The following is a 19,301-nucleotide window of genomic DNA, read 5'->3' on the forward strand; positions in this document are numbered from 1 at the left end:
CCGGATGAACAAATGATGACTGAACATGTCTTCATGCAGGATTTGACTTTCAGATAAAATCCTGCATTTGGCATATTTTAATGTGCAGAAAACTCTATCTAAAGTCTATTGAACAAAAAAGTATGTTAAGTATAATGATATATTAAAATGCATTTAAAATTAAAAAAAATGGGGGTCTCATTGTACTGGCAGAGGCAATAATAGGAACATATTCCAGTGTAAAGGGCACTATGGGACTCATGGTGAAAAGGAAACCTCACCATGAATTTATGTTTTGAAAACAATGCAAAATGGTAATAATAAAAAGGCAAGTAATCTTCTCTATCTAATCGTAATCTAATTAATCTACTGTAACTTAATGATGGAGCAGGCAAATGTATTCACTCCTCTGTGACTGCAATAGTTATTGATAATGACACATTAGGAATTGCAGTCAAGACAAAATAAATTACAATAAGACAAATTCGAACGTCACTATCTTGTTTAGTAGAAGCAAATCTATATAATTTTGTCATTGTCATTTGTCATTACTGAAAGATGCAAATCACAGTATCTCAGTCTCTGCTGTTGCTCTTGAAGCCTCAGGTAAACATCTGGTTCTTTGGTCGAAAGTTCTGCCTCTGCCTCTCGTACATGGTGATGTACGATATAAGGAGGTCCACCATTGTGTTGGCCTGATGAAGGAAGAAATGGAAGTATTTGTCAGAAAATGTGTCATTTCAATAAAAGAAAACTCAACAGACTGACTTATAGAACAATGTGTGTTGGCTTGTGCTCTGTGGATTTGGACTTTGTGAAATTCAATTTAAAAGACAGCCACTTACCTTTGAGGTTTCGCAGACAAAGATGTTGCCCAGGGTGCCGATGGTCATCTCGAAGTAGTCGCCTTCACTTTGGTAATCTGTGATGCGGCTGAATGGGTGCATGACAAGCAGCTCCTAAAAGGTTGACAGTATGATTAAGATACATTCAGATGTAATCCTCCACCCCCAATGGGTTATTATGAAATATAATATACTGAGATTAAATGTAACAGACTAGATTTGATTAACAGGGAAATAAAATACGAACAAGAAACATGACAAGACTGTATATATATTACTACTAATAAGGAAGAGGATATATATTAGTAAACTTACCTTTGTACTTGGGTCTATTATGCAAACTCCTTGCTTGCTGATGGCGATCCAAACTGCATTTGGGTAGCTAGGTTCACAAGTTTGCTGCAAAGTCAAATGCAAATGAAATCATAATGAGGCAAAACAGTTTCCTCAAATTGCTGTCTGCCAACTCTGCTGTCATTTCATCCCGAGGACTCACTTTGACTTCAAAGAAGGAACAGCCGAAGGTCGGCCAAGTCGAGATGCCTATCAGGAAGGCGATTTTGGCCTCCTGCACCGTGATGCCACTCTGCTTGTTATAGGCAGCGATGATGTGCTGCAAGTAGAACAAAAAGCCAAGAGAGAACTACTCAGTGGACTTCCCTTAACTTGGACACATTCATGTAAAAGCCAGTTTTCTTCCATTTCCAGATTTTTTAAAAGAGGAATTGTCATAAATGTCTGCCCTGCCTCTGTACATTCCTTCTTTTACCTTCTTCCATTCTTCAGAGGACATCATCTTTAACTGGTCAGCAGGAACAAGCTCCCTCAGCATTCTGGGGATCATGACAAACTGCGACCTGTCTGAATCTACTTCGACTCTGAAGAGCAGCCCACCCAGGGCGGTCATGTCCTCTTTGGTGCAATTGTGGTATCCATGCAGGTACCTAGGCAGCTCCTATGTGGCGGCAAAAAAAAGAGGTTATGTGTCAAGACAATTCTGCCTGTTGAAAAAAGAGTAAAACACAGCAGAACGAAGAGTGTGTTTTGGTTGCACACCTGTGGGAAATGGAAAGTGAGGTCTGCAACCAGGTCTTTCCCCGGGCTCACGTTGAACCAGAGCTTCCTCTTGAAGATCACCCGGTAGGGCACATTGGCCTGGTTGCCTGGGACACAAAACCTCAATTATAAATATGGAAAACCACTGACTATGAAGACCTGAAGGTGTCAGTATATGAAGCATTACCTTCTTTCACTTTTTTTCCTTTCTTAACAGGCTCTGAAGTCTGCCTTAAACTGTCAAAAAAGTATTTCTGCTCCTCCAAGGTTACGAGCTAAGAATTAAAAACAGAATAATATCAGTATGTTAAACGGGTCAGAGGCACATACGGTTATTCCAATCACTAACTGTGAAGAAGACTATTAATTCAGTGTATATAAGATTGAAATTTATGACCTCATTGTGTCAAAGTGAGTCATATTTTCAATGCAAACCAAAGCACAAAATATCCTCTTAGGCTATCTAGAAATCAATACATCTATTTACATCTTCATCTTTTTTTGTCAAACTACAATGTAATGAATGGCTAAAAAGAATCAAACAAACAAACTCCTGCAGGAATATTACCCAACCCCACCTTGTTTGGCGTTTTCAGGTACAGGCCGTATCCGTCAGCTGAGCTCAGTTTGAGCTGAGAGGCGATACTGTAGCACAGGTCTTGGATTGTGGTCGTCGATGTCACCTCATATATCTGCACAAAGAACAGTAAGGATAGAAACTTTCGCTGCTATCCAAATGGACTGTGATATGAGATTTAAATATGGAAATTGGAAGTCATTTTAGAACCTCATGTTAAGAAATAAATGTGGGAGAAAGGTTGATTCCTCACGGATGGATATACCGATAATAATAGAATGACCAAAAATAAAGCTAAGCTCAAAACAGAAGAATCATGCTGTCAATATCACGATCAAGTGCAAGCCAATGGACATCTCATCTAAGTGTTTAGAGGCGAGTGTTGTGTCTTACATCACTTGTGTCAATTGGGAAGTGGACTCTATGGAAGATCTGGGTGCTGTTCTGTTGGATGGCGTCCACTTCTACCAGATGGGGAGGAAGCTTCCTGGGCTCCTTACTGAGGTAACAAAGCACTCCAATACATGTACTGTACACACTATTGGGATTTAAAAACATGCACTGATGATTCCTATTACTTATTATGACTAAATATGGACTGACAGTTTCTCAAATGTAGTTATTCATTCATGACCTATAACTACCAGTAACAAACCCTTTGCACAGGATGTTGCAGTCATCACATTACATTTATTTTTCTTATTTCAGTATCTAACTCCAGGCTGACCTGCACATCCCGTTCAGCCTCTGCAGGCAGCCAGGAGCCAGCTGGTCTCTGGGACGTGACTCCAGGAAGCGCTTTGTGTGTCTCATCAAATTCTGACTGGGCGGGAACAAGCCCAAGCACAGCCACATGAGCTGCCACCCACGCTCCATACTCAACCTGAGAGCCAGAACAGCAGGGGGGGGGGGGGGAAATCATAGGGGATTTTATATGTTGGCTCTTGATCGTGCGTGAATGCTCTAACATACAGAAGTACATGCGGAGGGAGCACCTGCTGCCGTTGCTGGTCATCTGTCTCATAATCTGGCAGTAGACCTCGTCCTGCAGAGCTTCATGCTGCGTGGCAGGACCAAAGATCTGGTCAGTCAGCTCTAAAGGACTGCGAGCATGTTTGATGGGGTAGTCGCCCATGTACTTCAGGATAGGTAGCAGCCATGGTTAAGGATTCACACAGACTAAGTTCTGTAACACGTAGTCCTTTATGTGTTCTAGACCAGGGGTGTCAAAAACGAGGCCCGCTAAAGAAATTAATTGGCAGAAATTATAACTTAATTGAGGTTTGAAGAAACTGTTTTTAGTCGTAGCCGAGAGATCAGCGAGACATCTCAGGTTGTTCATCATCTATTTAGTGAATGGATTGTTCATTAATCGTGTACGTTTTCAGAATATACTTGTACCTCTTCACACTAAAAGAAAGGGACAAAATGGGAGGTGTTGCTATTTATAGGTTATTATGCAATGGTTTTAATGCTCCGGCCCACTTGAGCTCAAATTGGGCTGTATGGCCTATGGGTGGCTAAAAGGAGTTTGACAACCCTGTTAGAGTGACTTATTCCTCTAAAAAAAAAGGTGCAGATTACATGCAGTTAATTAGGTGGAATAAACAATATTGTGAGTGAAAACAACATAATGATCTGATGTTTTCGTTTGAAACTTGAAATTTCTCGTCATTAGTGAAACTGGGAGAAACTCCCTGCAACAGAATACAGTTTGGAAAATCCCCTGAGCCATGTTGAGAATTTGGGGTTTTAAACAAGGTCAAAATTATCAAATCCTGAAACAGGGATGTGAGTGGAACGGCGTCCAAACTTTCCCTCATCTGCAACAGGGAAGCATTAGTTTGAAGGATATCAGTGAAGATGCTGCAGGCCAGGTTGCTGAGATCAGAGTTGCGGGCCAGGCTTCTCATGAGAGGCTGTTTGAGAGGTTCTCTGGAGCTAGCCCACAGCTTCTCCCTGACGACCCCTTTAGACGCACCCTGTCGACCGGCATTACCTGCAGGCCTGCGACAGACAGGGAGCAAACTGTGTGAGCACATCGGTCCTACTTGCTTCCTGAGAGTTTTTTGCTCTTTGCAACACTAAAAAACAACCTGGTATTCATGTAGAGTAAAAGAAATGTCTGACATATTGTTAGACGAATATTCACAATGTAAATTTGAAAAATAATAATACCTGAAGTTCTCAAATGCAAACTCTTTTAAAGAGGTAGGAGCCACTGATTCGTTTCTCTGCGTGGTATTTTGTGTTATTGATAGTTTCCTTTGGCCTGGACTGAGCAGCGCCTGAGGGGTCAGAGGCAGTTCATTAGTTACACCACAAGGGGAGCTCATACGAACCATCACACTCATGGATCCACTGCTGAATTTGGACATTTGGCCTTTACAGTTTTTGATACGTTGTTACATTATGTAAATACAAACAACAATTTCATTTCTAGGCTACATTTATACATGCCACTATTTCTATGAACTGATTTAAACTTCTTCATATTCACTCTCTTCTAATGTCCTCTTTTTATAATAGTGAAGTTGAATGCTGAAATGTAATAATGTTACAATAAAAGATGGATAACTCTACCAGCATAATGTCAGTGGGCTTCTCGAGAGTCGGCAGGAAGTGCACTGTATCCCTGTGGACCGCACCACTGGCACCGGTCCGCTGGTTGGTAACTTCCATCAAGTTCTTATCAGAAGAACTTCCTTCATCTTTCTCTACGATCAGAAGGTCGCCTCGTTTACAAACCATGAACATGGGGTCATCTGTAGAAGGATGGAGAAAGAGGCATATATGTGTTTTTTATGCAAGAATGGGATGAAATAGACTTCATATGTGCCTAATACTATACATGACGTAGACTCTTACCTGGGTGACTGGCATCCTGTTGAGCCAGTGCATACACTGAGCGTTGTCTCAGCCCGTCCAGGTTTTTCTCAATAAGAGCGGCCATGTCCGCAGCGTCCCAAGATTTCAGGACATACTCTCCTTTGACTGTGGCCAAACTCAGTGACTGGGTGCCACTGAAATGACTGTCACTAGAACGGTAATATACATCAAAGTGTTATTTGTTTGATGTTTTTTACTCAGAATGTTTTGCAAGGAAAAAAACTGATTATATCAGCAGAACAACATAAACTGTCCATACCTGATCATGCGTACTTCCTTTACTTCTAGGTAAGGAATCTCAAGGAGGCTCTTGTCTCTGCCATCCATGAAGAAGATGCCACTCCAGTTTAGAGCCACAACAAATCTGCTTTTGGACAAAGGAGGTCCTGTGGACAGATATAGGAATGCAATGTTTCAGAAGCAGCGCTCTGCCATTTCTTAAATTGCAACTAGTAATCTGAGATCAGTGGGGATGCACAGACATACTAATAACATTAAATGGTGACATTCATCTGCAGTAAACCCAGCTGCAGTAAGAAAAATGTTTTTTACCCTTTTTAAATGTCGTTTTTTGATTTTTTTTTTTACATTTTATTAAAACCTCTCTGGGTGTTGAGTAAAACATGTATTGCACGTTAAATACGGTGGGTAATATAAGCTGTATGATGACTGACCTGACATCAATGTAGCTTCATAAAATTTGGAGAAGTGCAGGGGCCATGCGTGTTGGGCGTTGTTGACCAGTTCTCCTTTTACGCTGTCTGTTTTCGGCTTCCCGTTGACATAAGGACCCTGTAGGACCAGGAGGTAAGAATTATCCAGAGGCGACTCAACTTTTTTTGTACCCATGTGATGAAGAAATAAAACTGAAAATTGTATTGAGAACACTACACATGGCAAGACACAAATCAGTTTTAGGCTTATAAAATGCATACGGTATCTCATTTTGGCCTGTTGCTTGATTCCATGCACTATACCTTTAAGTGTTCTGCGCTGATGAGTTGGACCCACTTTGTCATAGATTTGTGCTCAATAAGTGTTGTGGTGATGCACTCATTCACCACCTTCTGGACGTTGTCTTTGTTGTATGCAGACCCAAACTGGATGTAATAGTGCTTTGCTGCCAGCTGGACGTAGTCATCCTCCTGAGAGATGCAACACATTTTTATTTGATACAGTTTACACAAAATCTGAAGAAATTGTTCCTTATTTTGAATTGGTCATTTATATCATGTAACATGCTGCAAACGTCGCTCATTTACACATCTAGGAAATAGGGAGCAACATTATGATGCTAACCTCGTCATTGTTCTTTGTTCCTAGTGTAGCATCACACCAAAGGGCCAATATAATTAGCCTGCTAAAGAACTGCTACTTCTTCATATAAAAAGGTGGAGAGAAGAAGACTTGGGGGTACAAATTCTGTGCTTTTTCGATATAAAATTCACATCTTTCACAGACAAAATCCAACCCGTGACCACACAAATGTTGGGTTCTGTCTTTTAGTTTTACAAGACAAATTAAGTTATAATAAGTATGTAAAAGTAAAGAAAGTCCTCTCACTCCTGAGCCTCACCTTATCACTGGTGTAGTCTCCCGTCTTGATTCCCTTGATAACCTGTCTGTAGATTAGATCTGTGCTGATCGGGTCTACCGAGCAGTCATGCCAGGGTGTGAACAGTTCCTTGCGGATGGAAAGTGTCCAGGGGGCGTCCTTCTCCTCCATGCCCTGCCTCCTCATCTCCTGCTCGCACTGAGACACTGCATCGAATAGATGCTTCCCACTGCTGCCCAGAGACCACATCTGGAGACGAAAGACAGTTTAAGAGCGTGGTTCTCTATAATTATTTGAACTGGAATTCAGCACTGATATTACGAAACTGGAATCACAGTTTATGGCATAACCAAAATGTGCACTTTTGTTTGCAAACAGAGGGGAAGGTCTGACTGAATAAGACGAGGCAAGACATGTGGAAGTGAAGCCCACCTTGTCATAGAGACTGATATACAGGGAGAATCCGTATGTGTCTTGAAGATCAATCTTGTCAGCCACAGCTTGACAGACTTCAGCAGAGGTGGAAGCCGAGTCCACTTGTAGCTTGACAGTGCGGTCGTCCGGTACGGTCACAGACACATCTATGGGCTCCTTGGACTTGGCAGCCTGTCAGTAGAGAAGAAAGATACTTTTTATTCAGGTATACCAGGGTATTTACAAATACTAACGGTAGGATTTTCAACACCGTGATAAATACAGAAGCGCCACGTTCTATGATGCTGTATCGACGGGATTTATTGTAGTGCACCGCACGCGCCACCAGAGGTTAGTCTCTACTTGTGGAACAGGCAACGGAGCCGAAAAACACAGGTGACTTCGAGTGGTGTGGATAAAGTTACAGGACTAGGAAATAAAAGTAAAATTCCTCTGCCGCATTTTGGGGGAATTATGGATTTTTCTTCTTTAAACTAAAGAAGCAGTTTTAAGCTACATGATTGTATTCAACTGCCACCGCCACCTGCAAATCATCTCTGCCCACTGATGTATGTGTAACACCCCCCCCCCCCCCCCCCTCATACCTCATATAGCCATGTGAAATGACAGGAAAGTATGAAAAATATATAACGCTAAATGCTGATAGAAATTCCAGGACAAAATTAAACACTTTAAAGTTGCATAGCTGATTGGTGCGACGTGTGCTGCTCAAGAAAATATTTTTCTTCAACAATAAACTTGGCCAAGAAAATAATGTCAAGAGACGACGCAGACAAAGAAATGCGATTCAGCGTTTCTACCTGCTCCTCTATCCAACAGGGCAACTCTTTTCTTCCTCCGTTGGCTATTATTCGGCACAGCCGCTCACTACAGTACTGTCTGTAACCATTTGGACCTCTGCGGAGAAAAGTCTCCAAACACTGTGGAACAGAGAAGAATAGAACAGTGTCAATAGAATAAACCACCAACTAAAGAATGATGACAATTTTGTAAACTATTTCTTTACTAAATTCATATTTTTTACTGAACGCTTGCTGCAGACTGACCTTTTCGAAGAGGTCTGTTGGGGGGAAGATCCCAAGACAGATGGAAAGAAGGATCCAACCTTGCGTACGGCTCTTCCTGTTCTTATTGTTCACCAGCTGCTTACAGATCTGGCAGTAAATCTCATCCCTGCACAGGCCGAGAAACATGAGAGCAACAGTGATAAACAAGACAGTCGAAGAGTATAAGAAGAACTGATCAACGAACGCAACAAGATGCAAGAGAACCATCAATAGTTCAGACGGGGGTTAAAACGTCATTGATGGAAAAAAAGGAACAAATTTGATTGATATGAATCTTATGTTATAAGGCTGCACAATGCTGCTCCACTGTACACAAACGTTATATCTGCATGTTTGTTCCTCCCTATAGTGTCAACAATCATTCCATCTCTACCTTATGTCTGGTCTCGATAGAGCGTATCCGATGATAATGTGTAGTTTTTCCAAAGATGAAAGTGGCCGATCCAGTGTCGGGCCCTCTCCGATCAAAATGTCGCCGTCCTCCGTAATGTTCTCTGGCTGGTAAAGATGACCAAAAAAAAAAGGAAGAATTAGCATAAGATGCTCATAATGAAGCAACACAGAAATAAAGATTGATTGATTCATATTCGAGCGACATTAGCGCTGACCTCCTCCAGAATGACGGAAGCTTTTCTGTTTCCACCTCCGAGCTTTTTCTTGTTCTTCCTCAGCATTTTCTATTCAGAAAAGACATGACAATTAGAGGCTGTTGTTTGACATTCAAGGTGATCTTCTGTATTGTGCAGCAGCAGAAAAGAAAATTTTTTGGAATATGTTACCTGGTCCAGTCCCACCAGGGTGCTCAGCCTCCTGCCTTGCCTATGAGGTATATGATGGGAGATGGTGCTGGATGCTTGAGACATTGCGTCCACAGATTTTGGTTCTGGCAAGTCCCCCATGAAACGCAATATAATCCACCATACAGTCAGACACGCCTGAAGGAAAAATGAGCAAAAGATGAGGCGAAACTGGGGGTGAGCTTTGGCCAAAGCTGGAAATCTTTGCAGCTGACGGTAAGACAGCTGCCTCTTTGTTCCTCTTTGTTCCTCTCGGTCCACTCACCAGTGCATCGCCCTCGTCATCGTGGGGCAGAAGTGGCTGCTTGAGTCTCTGGTTGAAGTGCGTGTGGCCGGTGTTGCTCTCGAAGTGAAGGATGCTGAACTTGAAGAAGGAAAACTCATCACTGGCGTCATCAAACTCGTCCTCGTCCTCTTCCAGCGACGGGGTAGGGGTTGGTGAGAGTGAGGCCGGAGCGATGATTTCCAACTCTGATGTCTCAACTGAGGTTTCCTCCACCGGCTCTGGCATGTTCCTCGTCTTCTAAACAGTCAAAATGTAATTGGATTCAGTAAATGAATTGTATATGATAAAAAGGCTAACCATGTATTAATGTGACATTACCAGATTACACAACTGAAATATTGTCTAACCTCAAATTCATCTGAACGGTGTGCTTCCTTTTTCACCACTTCCACAGGAGGCGTGGGCTGGAGATCAGGCTCAGGCTCCTCTTCAGCTGGTTGGGATTGAGCGATAACTTTCAGCCGCTGCTGAAGCTCCAAAGCGATCTTCTGTTGGCTCTCTTTCGCCAGGTGCAAAAGATAGGCCTGTGAGGAACGCTTGGGTCGAGAGAAGATATAGAAACAAGAGGTGAAAAGGTTTGTTAATACAACACGCCTATTTCTTCACAGTGATTATGTTATCTCTAGTTTCTAGACTTTCAGTTCTTACGTCATCTCTCATGTTTTGAGCTGTTCTCCTGGCCAGGAGTCCTCTTCTATGAGCTTGCAGCAGTATGACTGCCTCCCTCTTCTGCTTCCAGCCTTTCCTCACCTGGTAGCCTCGCACCTGCAGTTTAACAGAGATGATTCATTTTTTTAAATGTTTGTGTCGCAAAAGAACCGACAATAAGTCGTTTTTTACTTCACTGTAATAATAATAATAATAATAAAAGTGAAATTCATACATTTAACATATAAAAATAGTAGTCAAATTGATTTCAATCAAAAATTAATTTTAAACACGTTAACTTATGTGTATATATCTACACACAAAAATAGTTAAACTTTCAACCTCAGAGACTGAAAATGTAGTAACGCTACACTGTAAATACCATGTACAGTATGGATAGTACATGCCTGGCTTTGTATGACGAGTGCTGCTGCTCGCTGTCTTTGGTACTGTAACCACAGCTTACGACTGCGGATCTTTGATGCCAGCCGCTCAAAGCCGTGCCGGAGCTGGTTGAAGCAAGAGTGGAAACAAAGGACAAGGCCACTGGACTTTAGATACGTTACAGCAAACATCAAAGAGAGAGCATGGCGTCAACTACGAGCTCTGAGTTCTATAAAAGGTGATTAAGCATCAGACCTTTCTTCTCATCTGCTTGTGTCTGTAAGCTCTCCAGTGATTCTGCAACACCACAGCTGCCCGACGCTTCTTCAGGAAAGACTTTCTGTCAAATAAGCAAAAAAAGAAACCTCCATCACACATCTTTTTCTGTGACACCACATTTCATCTGGAAGTATATGTATCTCAATAAAAATACCAAATCTGTCGCTAAAGTTTAGTAATACCCAGACCTTTAGAGATAAACAAAGAAATGCACCCATGGCCTCATTCAGTCCTGAGTACATTATATCTAATTTCCCCTTTTAGTCTTCTTAGAAGCTGCACCTGTCTTTGTGTCCCAGCATGACCCTCTGGATCACCAGAACGCTCTTGCTGAGCTTGTGTTCCCTCAGTCGTTCCAGGACCGCGTCATGAGCATCCTGAAATAAAGTGAGAAAAGACACAATTCTACTTTCTGATTTATCCAGAAAAACATCGTTGCGATCAGATGCCATAATGTTCCAAGATTAAATCATCCAAATCTTACAAAAAATGAATCAAGTAAACTGCAGTGTACGACTTAAATATGAATCAAATCACCGAAGAGAGAAAGTACCGGTAATGTCAACAGTTTAGCTGCTAGTTCGTAACACTGTTACTACTTTACCAGTTAATACTGTTAATCTGCAGTGATGTTCTACTGTGTCGAAACAGTAAAGCTGTGTTACAGCATGGTTTGAATGAAACGTTTTCCTCACCCTCAGGAAGATCTTGGTCCTGCCTATTTTCCACTCGTCGGCTCCTTCAAACACTGTCTGGCAGATGGCTTCACAACAGGCAGCAGATGTCTTCTGCAGACAATAAAGACAGTGAAGAGACACTCATGACAGCACAAATTCCTCCAGGGGAAAGACGATAAAGAAGGACACTGTCATGTGGCTATCATAATCGCATGAACAGTATTATCTTAACATTTTAGATTCCACAAAGATTTTATGAAATCATTGTAACGTATGATCATCACGACTAACAGTTCTGGGGTCACAGACGGTCGTCTGCAGGAGCACCCTGTAGCGCTTCAGGAAATCCTCAAAGGTGTGGCGAATTGGGTATCCCAGCTTCCGGATGCGAATGGTGTCCATCATGCCGGAGTATCTCAGCTGATGCATACACAGTTCTCTGTCAAACACCTACAGGAGAGCACAGTAAAGGGGGTTTGTATATTCTTTCTATACGGGCCAGAGTATAGCATTGTTGTTTTCTTCGACAGCACCAGCAAAATCACCTCTGCAAGTCCACTGTTATATATATATATATATATATATGCATTCAACCTGAGGGGGACATCAACGTGTGTATCACAATCCATCCAAAATTTCAATTTAAATGTCAAATGTCATGCTCATTGTGGCGCTAGAGGAAGAGTCAGAGGATCACCAAATGTATTATCATCCATTGTCTGGGAGCCATGAATGCCTGTTCATCATGTAAGTTGAGATATTTCAAAGGATAGATTTAAACTTTGGCTTGCTAATGGCACAATAAGAAAACTCAGGGGATTGCAACGCAGTAGTAACAAGAAAGGGCATCCTCTGGGGACCATGAATGCCTGTATAAAAGTGGCTGGACACTAACATGGCAGGAAAAAAAAATGGTGGATGGATGAAGATACATTTTAATTTAAAAGGGTGAGGAAAGCTTCCCGGTTACTATCCCAACATGGTATGTTATATTGTTTTATTTTTCCGGAAATTTGGTCAATTACTTTATGGCACAAATCAGGAAGAGTTGGTTGTTTATCCACTGCAAGGACAGATGGTAGCGGGGCTGAATGGCAGATGCGGAAATTAATTGTATCTTCTTCAGTTGAGGCAAAGGAGAAACAAACAAATGCAGACAGCGACGGTTGACTCACAACAACAAGATTTCGGAGAAGTGTCTTGATTTTTATAAACAGTACTGCAACTTTTCTCAACCCTCGTGTCATTTGTTTCTCGAACATAATTCCTCAATTATACGGTTATGTTTAAAAGCTCTGGTGTCACTCACCTTAGACTGCTTTTCATTGTTGGGCTTGAAGCAGCGGATGAAGAAAGGCTGGCAGGCGGACAGAGCCTTCATGAGGGAGTCCAGAGACTGACGGAACTGACCGCTCAGCGTCGCCACCTGTTTACGGTTGTCAGTCTGAGCCTGCACGGATGACAGAGAGGACACTAAAATGTGTGCGAACTGTAAATTGTCACACAATGTCACTATCGGTGCTTGTCCGCTGTATCCCAATATGCACCACGAACAAATGTCCATCAAAAAGAAGTGGATTATATTTGTAGGAAAATGAAAGTAACTGGCTGGTGAGGTCATAGTTCCATACCCGTAGGGAGGTCTTAGGTGTCATGATGACCTTTTTGTTCTTACTAATCTTCACACCATTGGTTGAAAGCTCAGTCAAAAAAACCTGACGAAGCAGCTTGTTGGTGGTCATTTCAACCATCATGATTATGTCGAAACTGACGGCATCTCTGTTCTTCTCCAGGAACCCTAAACAGAAGAAAGAAATCATTGCTCAGCTCACATTACGCTTTTAGTTGGACTTTTTTTGCATTTTGCCTTTGCACCTTTGGAGTCGTAATAAACTCTGCCTGCAAAGTGGCGAATCCCAAAGTCTGTGTCGTGTTCACTTTTGGAGGCGATGTAGGTTTTGTTCCCTCTGTGTTGCTGGTTCATCTTGTTCAGCAAAGTGAAGTCTGAGCCCTGTGACACGTCAAAACATATTTTGAATTAAAGACAAATGGAAATATTTGACTGAACTGGCAGGTTTTACAGTAAAAGCTGAACTAATGTTCGGTTTGTGAATCAAAAAGCAATACACTATAGCACCACCACCTTTGGAAATTGGCTTTCTTCATCTATAAGAGCCAGCAGGTTACAGGGTTTCACAGCCAGAATGTCCAGGATGCTTTGATTGTCACTAAATTTGATGTTATTCCACACAATGTCCTCTTTCCGGTACTCCTTCTGCTCCAGCTTGAAGATGTGGCCCACGAAGAACTGCTGCAGCTTTTCATTGGCAAAGTTAATGCACAGCTGCTCAAAGCTGTGAAGCGACAGGATGACGTTAACTTTCAAGTTACCACAGAGTTGTGCTACGCTCAGCTTTAAGGGAGTGTGAAGAAATGCCCTGACCTGTTTGTGTTGAAGTTCTCAAAGCCAAAGATGTCGAGCAGGCCGATGGACAGGAAGGAGGATTTGGGGTTGCTGGTCAACCTCTTACAGATGACACCGTTGATTTTCCCAACGATCCATATGAACAACTTATTGTAGATTGCCTGAGAGATCGGCCACAAATAACCAAGGAATGTTAACCACTCAAATGTATTCGTGACTGTTGTTTGTTTAATATTCGCTGTGCAATCAAAGGTCAAAATTGCCTCATGCAGCTGAATTGGCATACTTCCTTATAAATTACAGTATCCAGCATTCATAGGGCAATGTTCATTAATTTCACCTCGAGTCAGGAATCAGGATCCAATAAGGAAGTAATGCAACACTCTGATTTACTGCCACCGGCTTCATTACCTTGACAAAGGCGTCTCTGCAGTCAGAGGCCTGTTCGGCGCTGAGGGGTTTGGTCACCCTCTCTCTGTTGGTCATGAAGGAACGATGGGTCAAACTCGTCGCCAGGGAAGACTTGTGGACCTGAAAAGAACAGATAAGAACGTCATCATTTAATGCGGAAGAATGAAGATCCGTTGATGGTGCAAATCATACAGAAAAACATACAGAGTCTCGTTTTCAATCACTCACTAAATAATATGAGCGTAGAGAAGAAAGTGCCCACCTCCAGTGTTGACGCTGCGATGCTGAAGTGTTCTGACTTGCTGACGTCACTGGTTTCCAAGTTATTTTGCGTGTTTGCTGGTGGGAACACGAGATCAAATGTCACAACAGCAACACCGAAAGTATTTGACAGAAGACGGTGTAGAGGCAGACTGGGAGTGGGGGAAAGAGAACTGTATGGAATCTAAAATGCATGCACTCACCCTGGAAGCAGATGTTTCCCAGGTGTAATATGGCTGCCAGCAGCTTGAGGATTTCCTGACACTCGCTCTCTGAGAAGGTCAGGATTTTCATCGCGGAACGAATTATATTGTAGTCCTTAGCATCGTCCCTGCCTCCACACGCGATACTGCTGCCCTGCAGCACATGTGAGCAAAGGTTTCGATTATTTTGCTGTCTGTAGATGTTTGTTTTGGCTAAGGTGACAGAATGAGCTGCAGGTAGATATTGTAATACCTTAGAGAGGAATTTGTACTCCTTAGCATCTCCAAGGCTCAAGGTTTTCTTCTCCTCTGCCGTGACTCCTGCCAGCATGCAGTAAAACATGTGGTAGTTTCTCTCCTCCAGGGCCTGAGGTTGTGGAGCAAAAATGCGCTATTATTGCTACAAAAAGATGAACTAAAGTGTCACTTTTCTGTCAAGTGGGTGTAAATGAACACAGTCAAATGAGCTAGTCATGTTTCATATGGCTTTGTGTATTTTCACTCCTCTGTACAGTGAACAAGAGGGATGACAAGCAACATGGAATGATTTACTTGCTCTCCAGGACATAGATCGCTTGTTGACCATGATAACAGCATGTTTATCTAACATAGCCCTGCCGTTATAGGTCGACAGCATAAATCCGCCCAGATAAGAGGAGCTAGGTGTTTGGAAAGAGCTAACTCACCTGATGGCAGACACGAGATTTCTCCAGAAGATACTGTTCCACACGAGCACCCTCAATCACTCCGTCCTTATTGAAGAAGATCTCCAAATATTTCCCAAAGCGACTGGAGTTGTCGTTGCGGATTGTTTTTGCATTTCCAAACGCTGCACGAGACAGAACAGGGATATTTGAGCACCGATTGTTTTGTTTTTTCCCTTATTCTGTGTATGCATGTGTTGCCTGTCTGTTGAAAACAACCGCATGTCTCGGTATCATTGAAGAACAGTTGTGTTGATGTGGTACCTTCTAGTATTGGGTTAGACTCCAGGATCTGCTGTTCAATCTGCTTCTCAGAGAGCTCACCACTGACTGCTGCCAAGTACTGCAGGATCAGCTTAGTGCTCTCTGTCTTCCCTGCTCCTGATTCCCCACTGAGGAAAAGTCAGAAAAAATGAATGAGTGATCAGAAAGTTAAAAACCTGAACACTAACTCTATTTCGGACTGCCTTTCGGCAACAGTTGACAGCGGAGTGATTCATTCTGACCTGATTATGCAGCACTGGTTCCTGAGATGACGCATCATGTTACAGTAGCAGGATTCAGCGATGGCGAAGATGTGCGGGGGGAGTTCCCCCAGCTTTCGACCATGGTACAACTGCACCTGAAGGACAACAGGATACACACATGAATCACCACTGTCATCTATGATGACGAGATTCAAAGTCAGACGATAAAGGCAAAATGATCTGAAACTGTTGCACTATTGGTGGTTCTAGTCGTTACTACCAGCCTTACCTGGTCACCTGAATACAAAGGGAAATCCTGATATGGATTGACTGCCACCAGCACAGAGCCTGTGTAGGTCTACAATCAGAGGAAAATAGGACAGTTCAATTACCCAGATTATGGGATACCAGCATTTTGTTTGAAATGCTCATTGAAAAATGTCAAATTTGGTTTTGTTGGTCTTGACTCTTGTCACGAAACATTTCAGGTGAAACTGCACTTTCAAACGTCAAATTCATTCACCCCAGTGGCAGGTTGCTCACTTTCAAATGTATACTACAGTGTGCGTGTTGCATGTGTGCCTTACATAGATGATGTCTCGTTTGTGTCGTAGAAGGAGGTTCCTGAGGAGGCCGGCCTCGGACATGTCTCCAAGTTTGATCATGTCATCCACACCCTCCACTGACGTAGGGTGCATGATCCTGACAGAGGCCTCCTGCTCCTGGGAAAGACTCTGCTCCTGGGAGGTCAAAGTAAGAAACTACAATTACCGCCTCCTGGTTGTATGCCGCCGCCAAACAGTCAAGGTGCAGTTTATGTTCATGTCTGTCCAAAATTACATGACTTCATCATTTTATCCAATTACACATTTAAGTGAAAATGACGCTTACTAAGCCCCGCCGCTACTTCCTCAAGCTGTCAGAGCTAACGTTATTATGGAGCTCACACTGTCACTAACTGCACTCACTCAATACATATCTAATATTTTGGAAAAAATAAAAAATTTCAGAAAGAAGCAGAGAGAAGGATCTACAATTTGCATTTGAAGGATGTATCCTGGATGTCAAGCTGATTGATCAGCGAAAACTGGTTAAAAAGATAAAGATAGAAGCTAAAGCCAACAGATCACAGTGTAAACGTGAGTGAAATTAAGGAGCAGCACTGTGCCTGTAAAGCTATTTTATTCACTGTTACAATCATTAAAACACAAAAAGCAGCATGTGGATACATTCGGGTAACCTTCAGTAGCTTGTTTAGCATGGACGTGCTAACGCTAGGAAATGATGTGCTAACGTTCTGTGCTAATGTTAGCTCCACAATTTTACAAACGTATATCTCCTTCCAACCTCTCCGGGTAACGAGTATATTCATTACACAACGTTTCACCATGATGAGCTCGAAATCCACAAAACCAGCCTGAAAATGAAGAACATCTGGAACGATTGATGAGAGTCTGTGGAGCACAGCCGGTTTCTTGGCCAGTCTGCATTTGATTAAGGGTCAGTTGGCATGACTAGCATATCAATTCTTGAGCTTTGGCCAACAAATGTGTTTTGTGGTGAGGTCACAGGGACCTTGACCTTTCACCTTTGACCACAAAACAACAACAAATGAATTCTTCTCAAATCCAAGTGGACATTTGAGGGAATTTTTAGCGAGTCCTTCCAGGCGTTCTTGAGATATCGCCTTCACGAGAACGATCCGGACATATGGACAACCTGAACTGAACAACTTAATGCCATCGCAGAGGCATAATAAAAGGTGGATCCCGACTGAAAATGGTTTTATGATGCTTCAACATATATCAACTAGCCAGTAAATAGTGTTTACCTTTCCCTCATCGTCCACCAGTAACCGTTGACCAGATGGGGTTACTTTGACCCTCGCTCCAATGGGTACCCCGATGTCAGAGTCCACCCAGACCCACTCCCCCTGAAAATACAGAGCACAATAAATACATTAACAAATCCACCTTTGTGTTTTAATGTCCCTCAGAATACAGAATGTATGATGTGACTACCTTTTATCAGTTTACAGTATTTCCTTGAATGAATGACTTGAATTGAATGAATGAAGTGTTTTCTGGGAAGCAGTAATCTCATAAATAAAATTTATACTCATGACTCGTTTTTTCAGCTTACCTTTCCCAGCATCACCAATTTTCAGCGTCCCTACTCCCTACATAAAGAAATCCATATGATGAGTTGTGAAGTTTCAAAGAAAAGGCAAAAATGATTCCAAAAAATCATATTCAGCTAAAATTTTAGCTCATCGGCATTATAGAAAACGTAACTTGTGTTATACAGTATTTATTTTAAAGCCCACTGTTGTGCTCAATGCCAATGGTTACAGTGTACATGGGTAACAGAACAACAAAGCATGTAATGTAACATATAACAAAAAAGAGATCTACCTATCAGTCCTTTTATCAGTGATCTTCATTAATTCCCACACTTTGAGCCGGCTGTAGAGCTGCTGTTTGTCCCGATGAGCTCTTGAATCCGTCTCAATATGAAGGAGGAAGAGACGCAGCTCTCCTTTGACTGACACATTCATTTTATGGCACTTTGACTTTGAACCCGCTGTAGCAGAAATGAGGAGGAAGAGAAACTGATCTTACACAGAGGTTATGTCATATCAGTCTTGTCTTCAGCTGCCACGCTGGTCAGATTTCTTTTTTTTTTTCTGATGGGGAAATTTGCAATCCAGTCTGATCCAAAAAATCAATGGCAGTCATGTAAAAATACAAATCGGATGCTATTTTAGAACAATGAGCTCATTCATATATTGTTATTGAACAACTTTATTTTATATATAACTTCACGTCGACTGACCATAGTCTTCGTAATGAATTGATGTGCAGCCTTTGGACCCTTGTTGTGGAAATCAGAGGAGCCATCTCATAGAATGTCGTGGCAATATAGATGTAAATATAAGATTAAACAAACTATCTTTCGAATCGAAGGGAGAGCAGCTTTAGGCTTATTATTTGTGTGGTGGTACAATTGTAATGAAATTCTATCAGTTATCTGCTGTGTCAGGTTAAAAGTTGGACTTCATACCTTAAGGGAAACCTCCCTCTTAAAGGACAATGTGAGTTATCTGCACTACTATACAATTAGTCATATGGTTGTGGGTTTAAAGTCAAACAGTGCATTGTGCTGAGATGGCAGTCACTGCGGGTATAGACTGGCGTCAATGTGTTCAGCTCTGATAATGAATTCTCCTCAAGGTATAGAGAGGAAAATGAAAAACCGTAAACACGTCGCAGCAAGTTGCCCGTGCTACTGTTCCAAAGGTGAGTCACTTCAACGCTGCCTGTTAACTTGGGTGTGGTGATGGTAAAATGCCCTTA

At 42.1% G+C, this 19,301-nt stretch overlaps 1 protein-coding gene across 1 annotated transcript; it reads right to left on the minus strand.

Annotated features, from left to right (window-relative positions):
* Positions 1-561: 561 nt before the first annotated feature.
* On the minus strand, positions 562-16,658 carry LOC306789777 (unconventional myosin-VIIb-like). The gene is made up of 47 exons (XM_079285848.1): positions 16,533-16,658; positions 16,235-16,303; positions 15,985-16,100; positions 15,743-15,870; positions 15,461-15,603; positions 15,028-15,141; positions 14,775-14,928; positions 14,573-14,649; positions 14,311-14,430; positions 13,918-14,060; positions 13,618-13,828; positions 13,350-13,485; positions 13,106-13,272; positions 12,784-12,924; positions 11,766-11,924; positions 11,493-11,585; positions 11,080-11,174; positions 10,774-10,858; positions 10,542-10,643; positions 10,135-10,251; positions 9,834-10,022; positions 9,466-9,723; positions 9,183-9,338; positions 9,012-9,080; positions 8,777-8,901; positions 8,383-8,509; positions 8,137-8,256; positions 7,334-7,507; positions 6,923-7,150; positions 6,324-6,491; positions 6,021-6,138; positions 5,606-5,732; positions 5,326-5,495; positions 5,041-5,222; positions 4,636-4,745; positions 4,313-4,464; positions 3,453-3,606; positions 3,185-3,340; positions 2,851-2,956; positions 2,459-2,572; positions 2,068-2,155; positions 1,881-1,987; positions 1,594-1,779; positions 1,321-1,437; positions 1,140-1,223; positions 825-938; positions 562-674 (listed from the first exon to the last, which is right to left on the minus strand). The coding sequence occupies exons 1-47, from the start codon at positions 16,641-16,643 to the stop codon at positions 582-584; spliced, it is 6,273 nt and encodes a 2,090-aa protein (XP_079141974.1). The 5' UTR covers positions 16,644-16,658; the 3' UTR covers positions 562-581.
* Between the last annotated feature and the right edge of the window lie 2,643 nt (positions 16,659-19,301).

Source organism: Melanostigma gelatinosum (genome assembly GCF_949748355.1).
Source record: "Melanostigma gelatinosum genome assembly, chromosome: 15".
Classification (NCBI taxonomy): Eukaryota; Metazoa; Chordata; class Actinopteri; order Perciformes; family Zoarcidae; genus Melanostigma; species Melanostigma gelatinosum.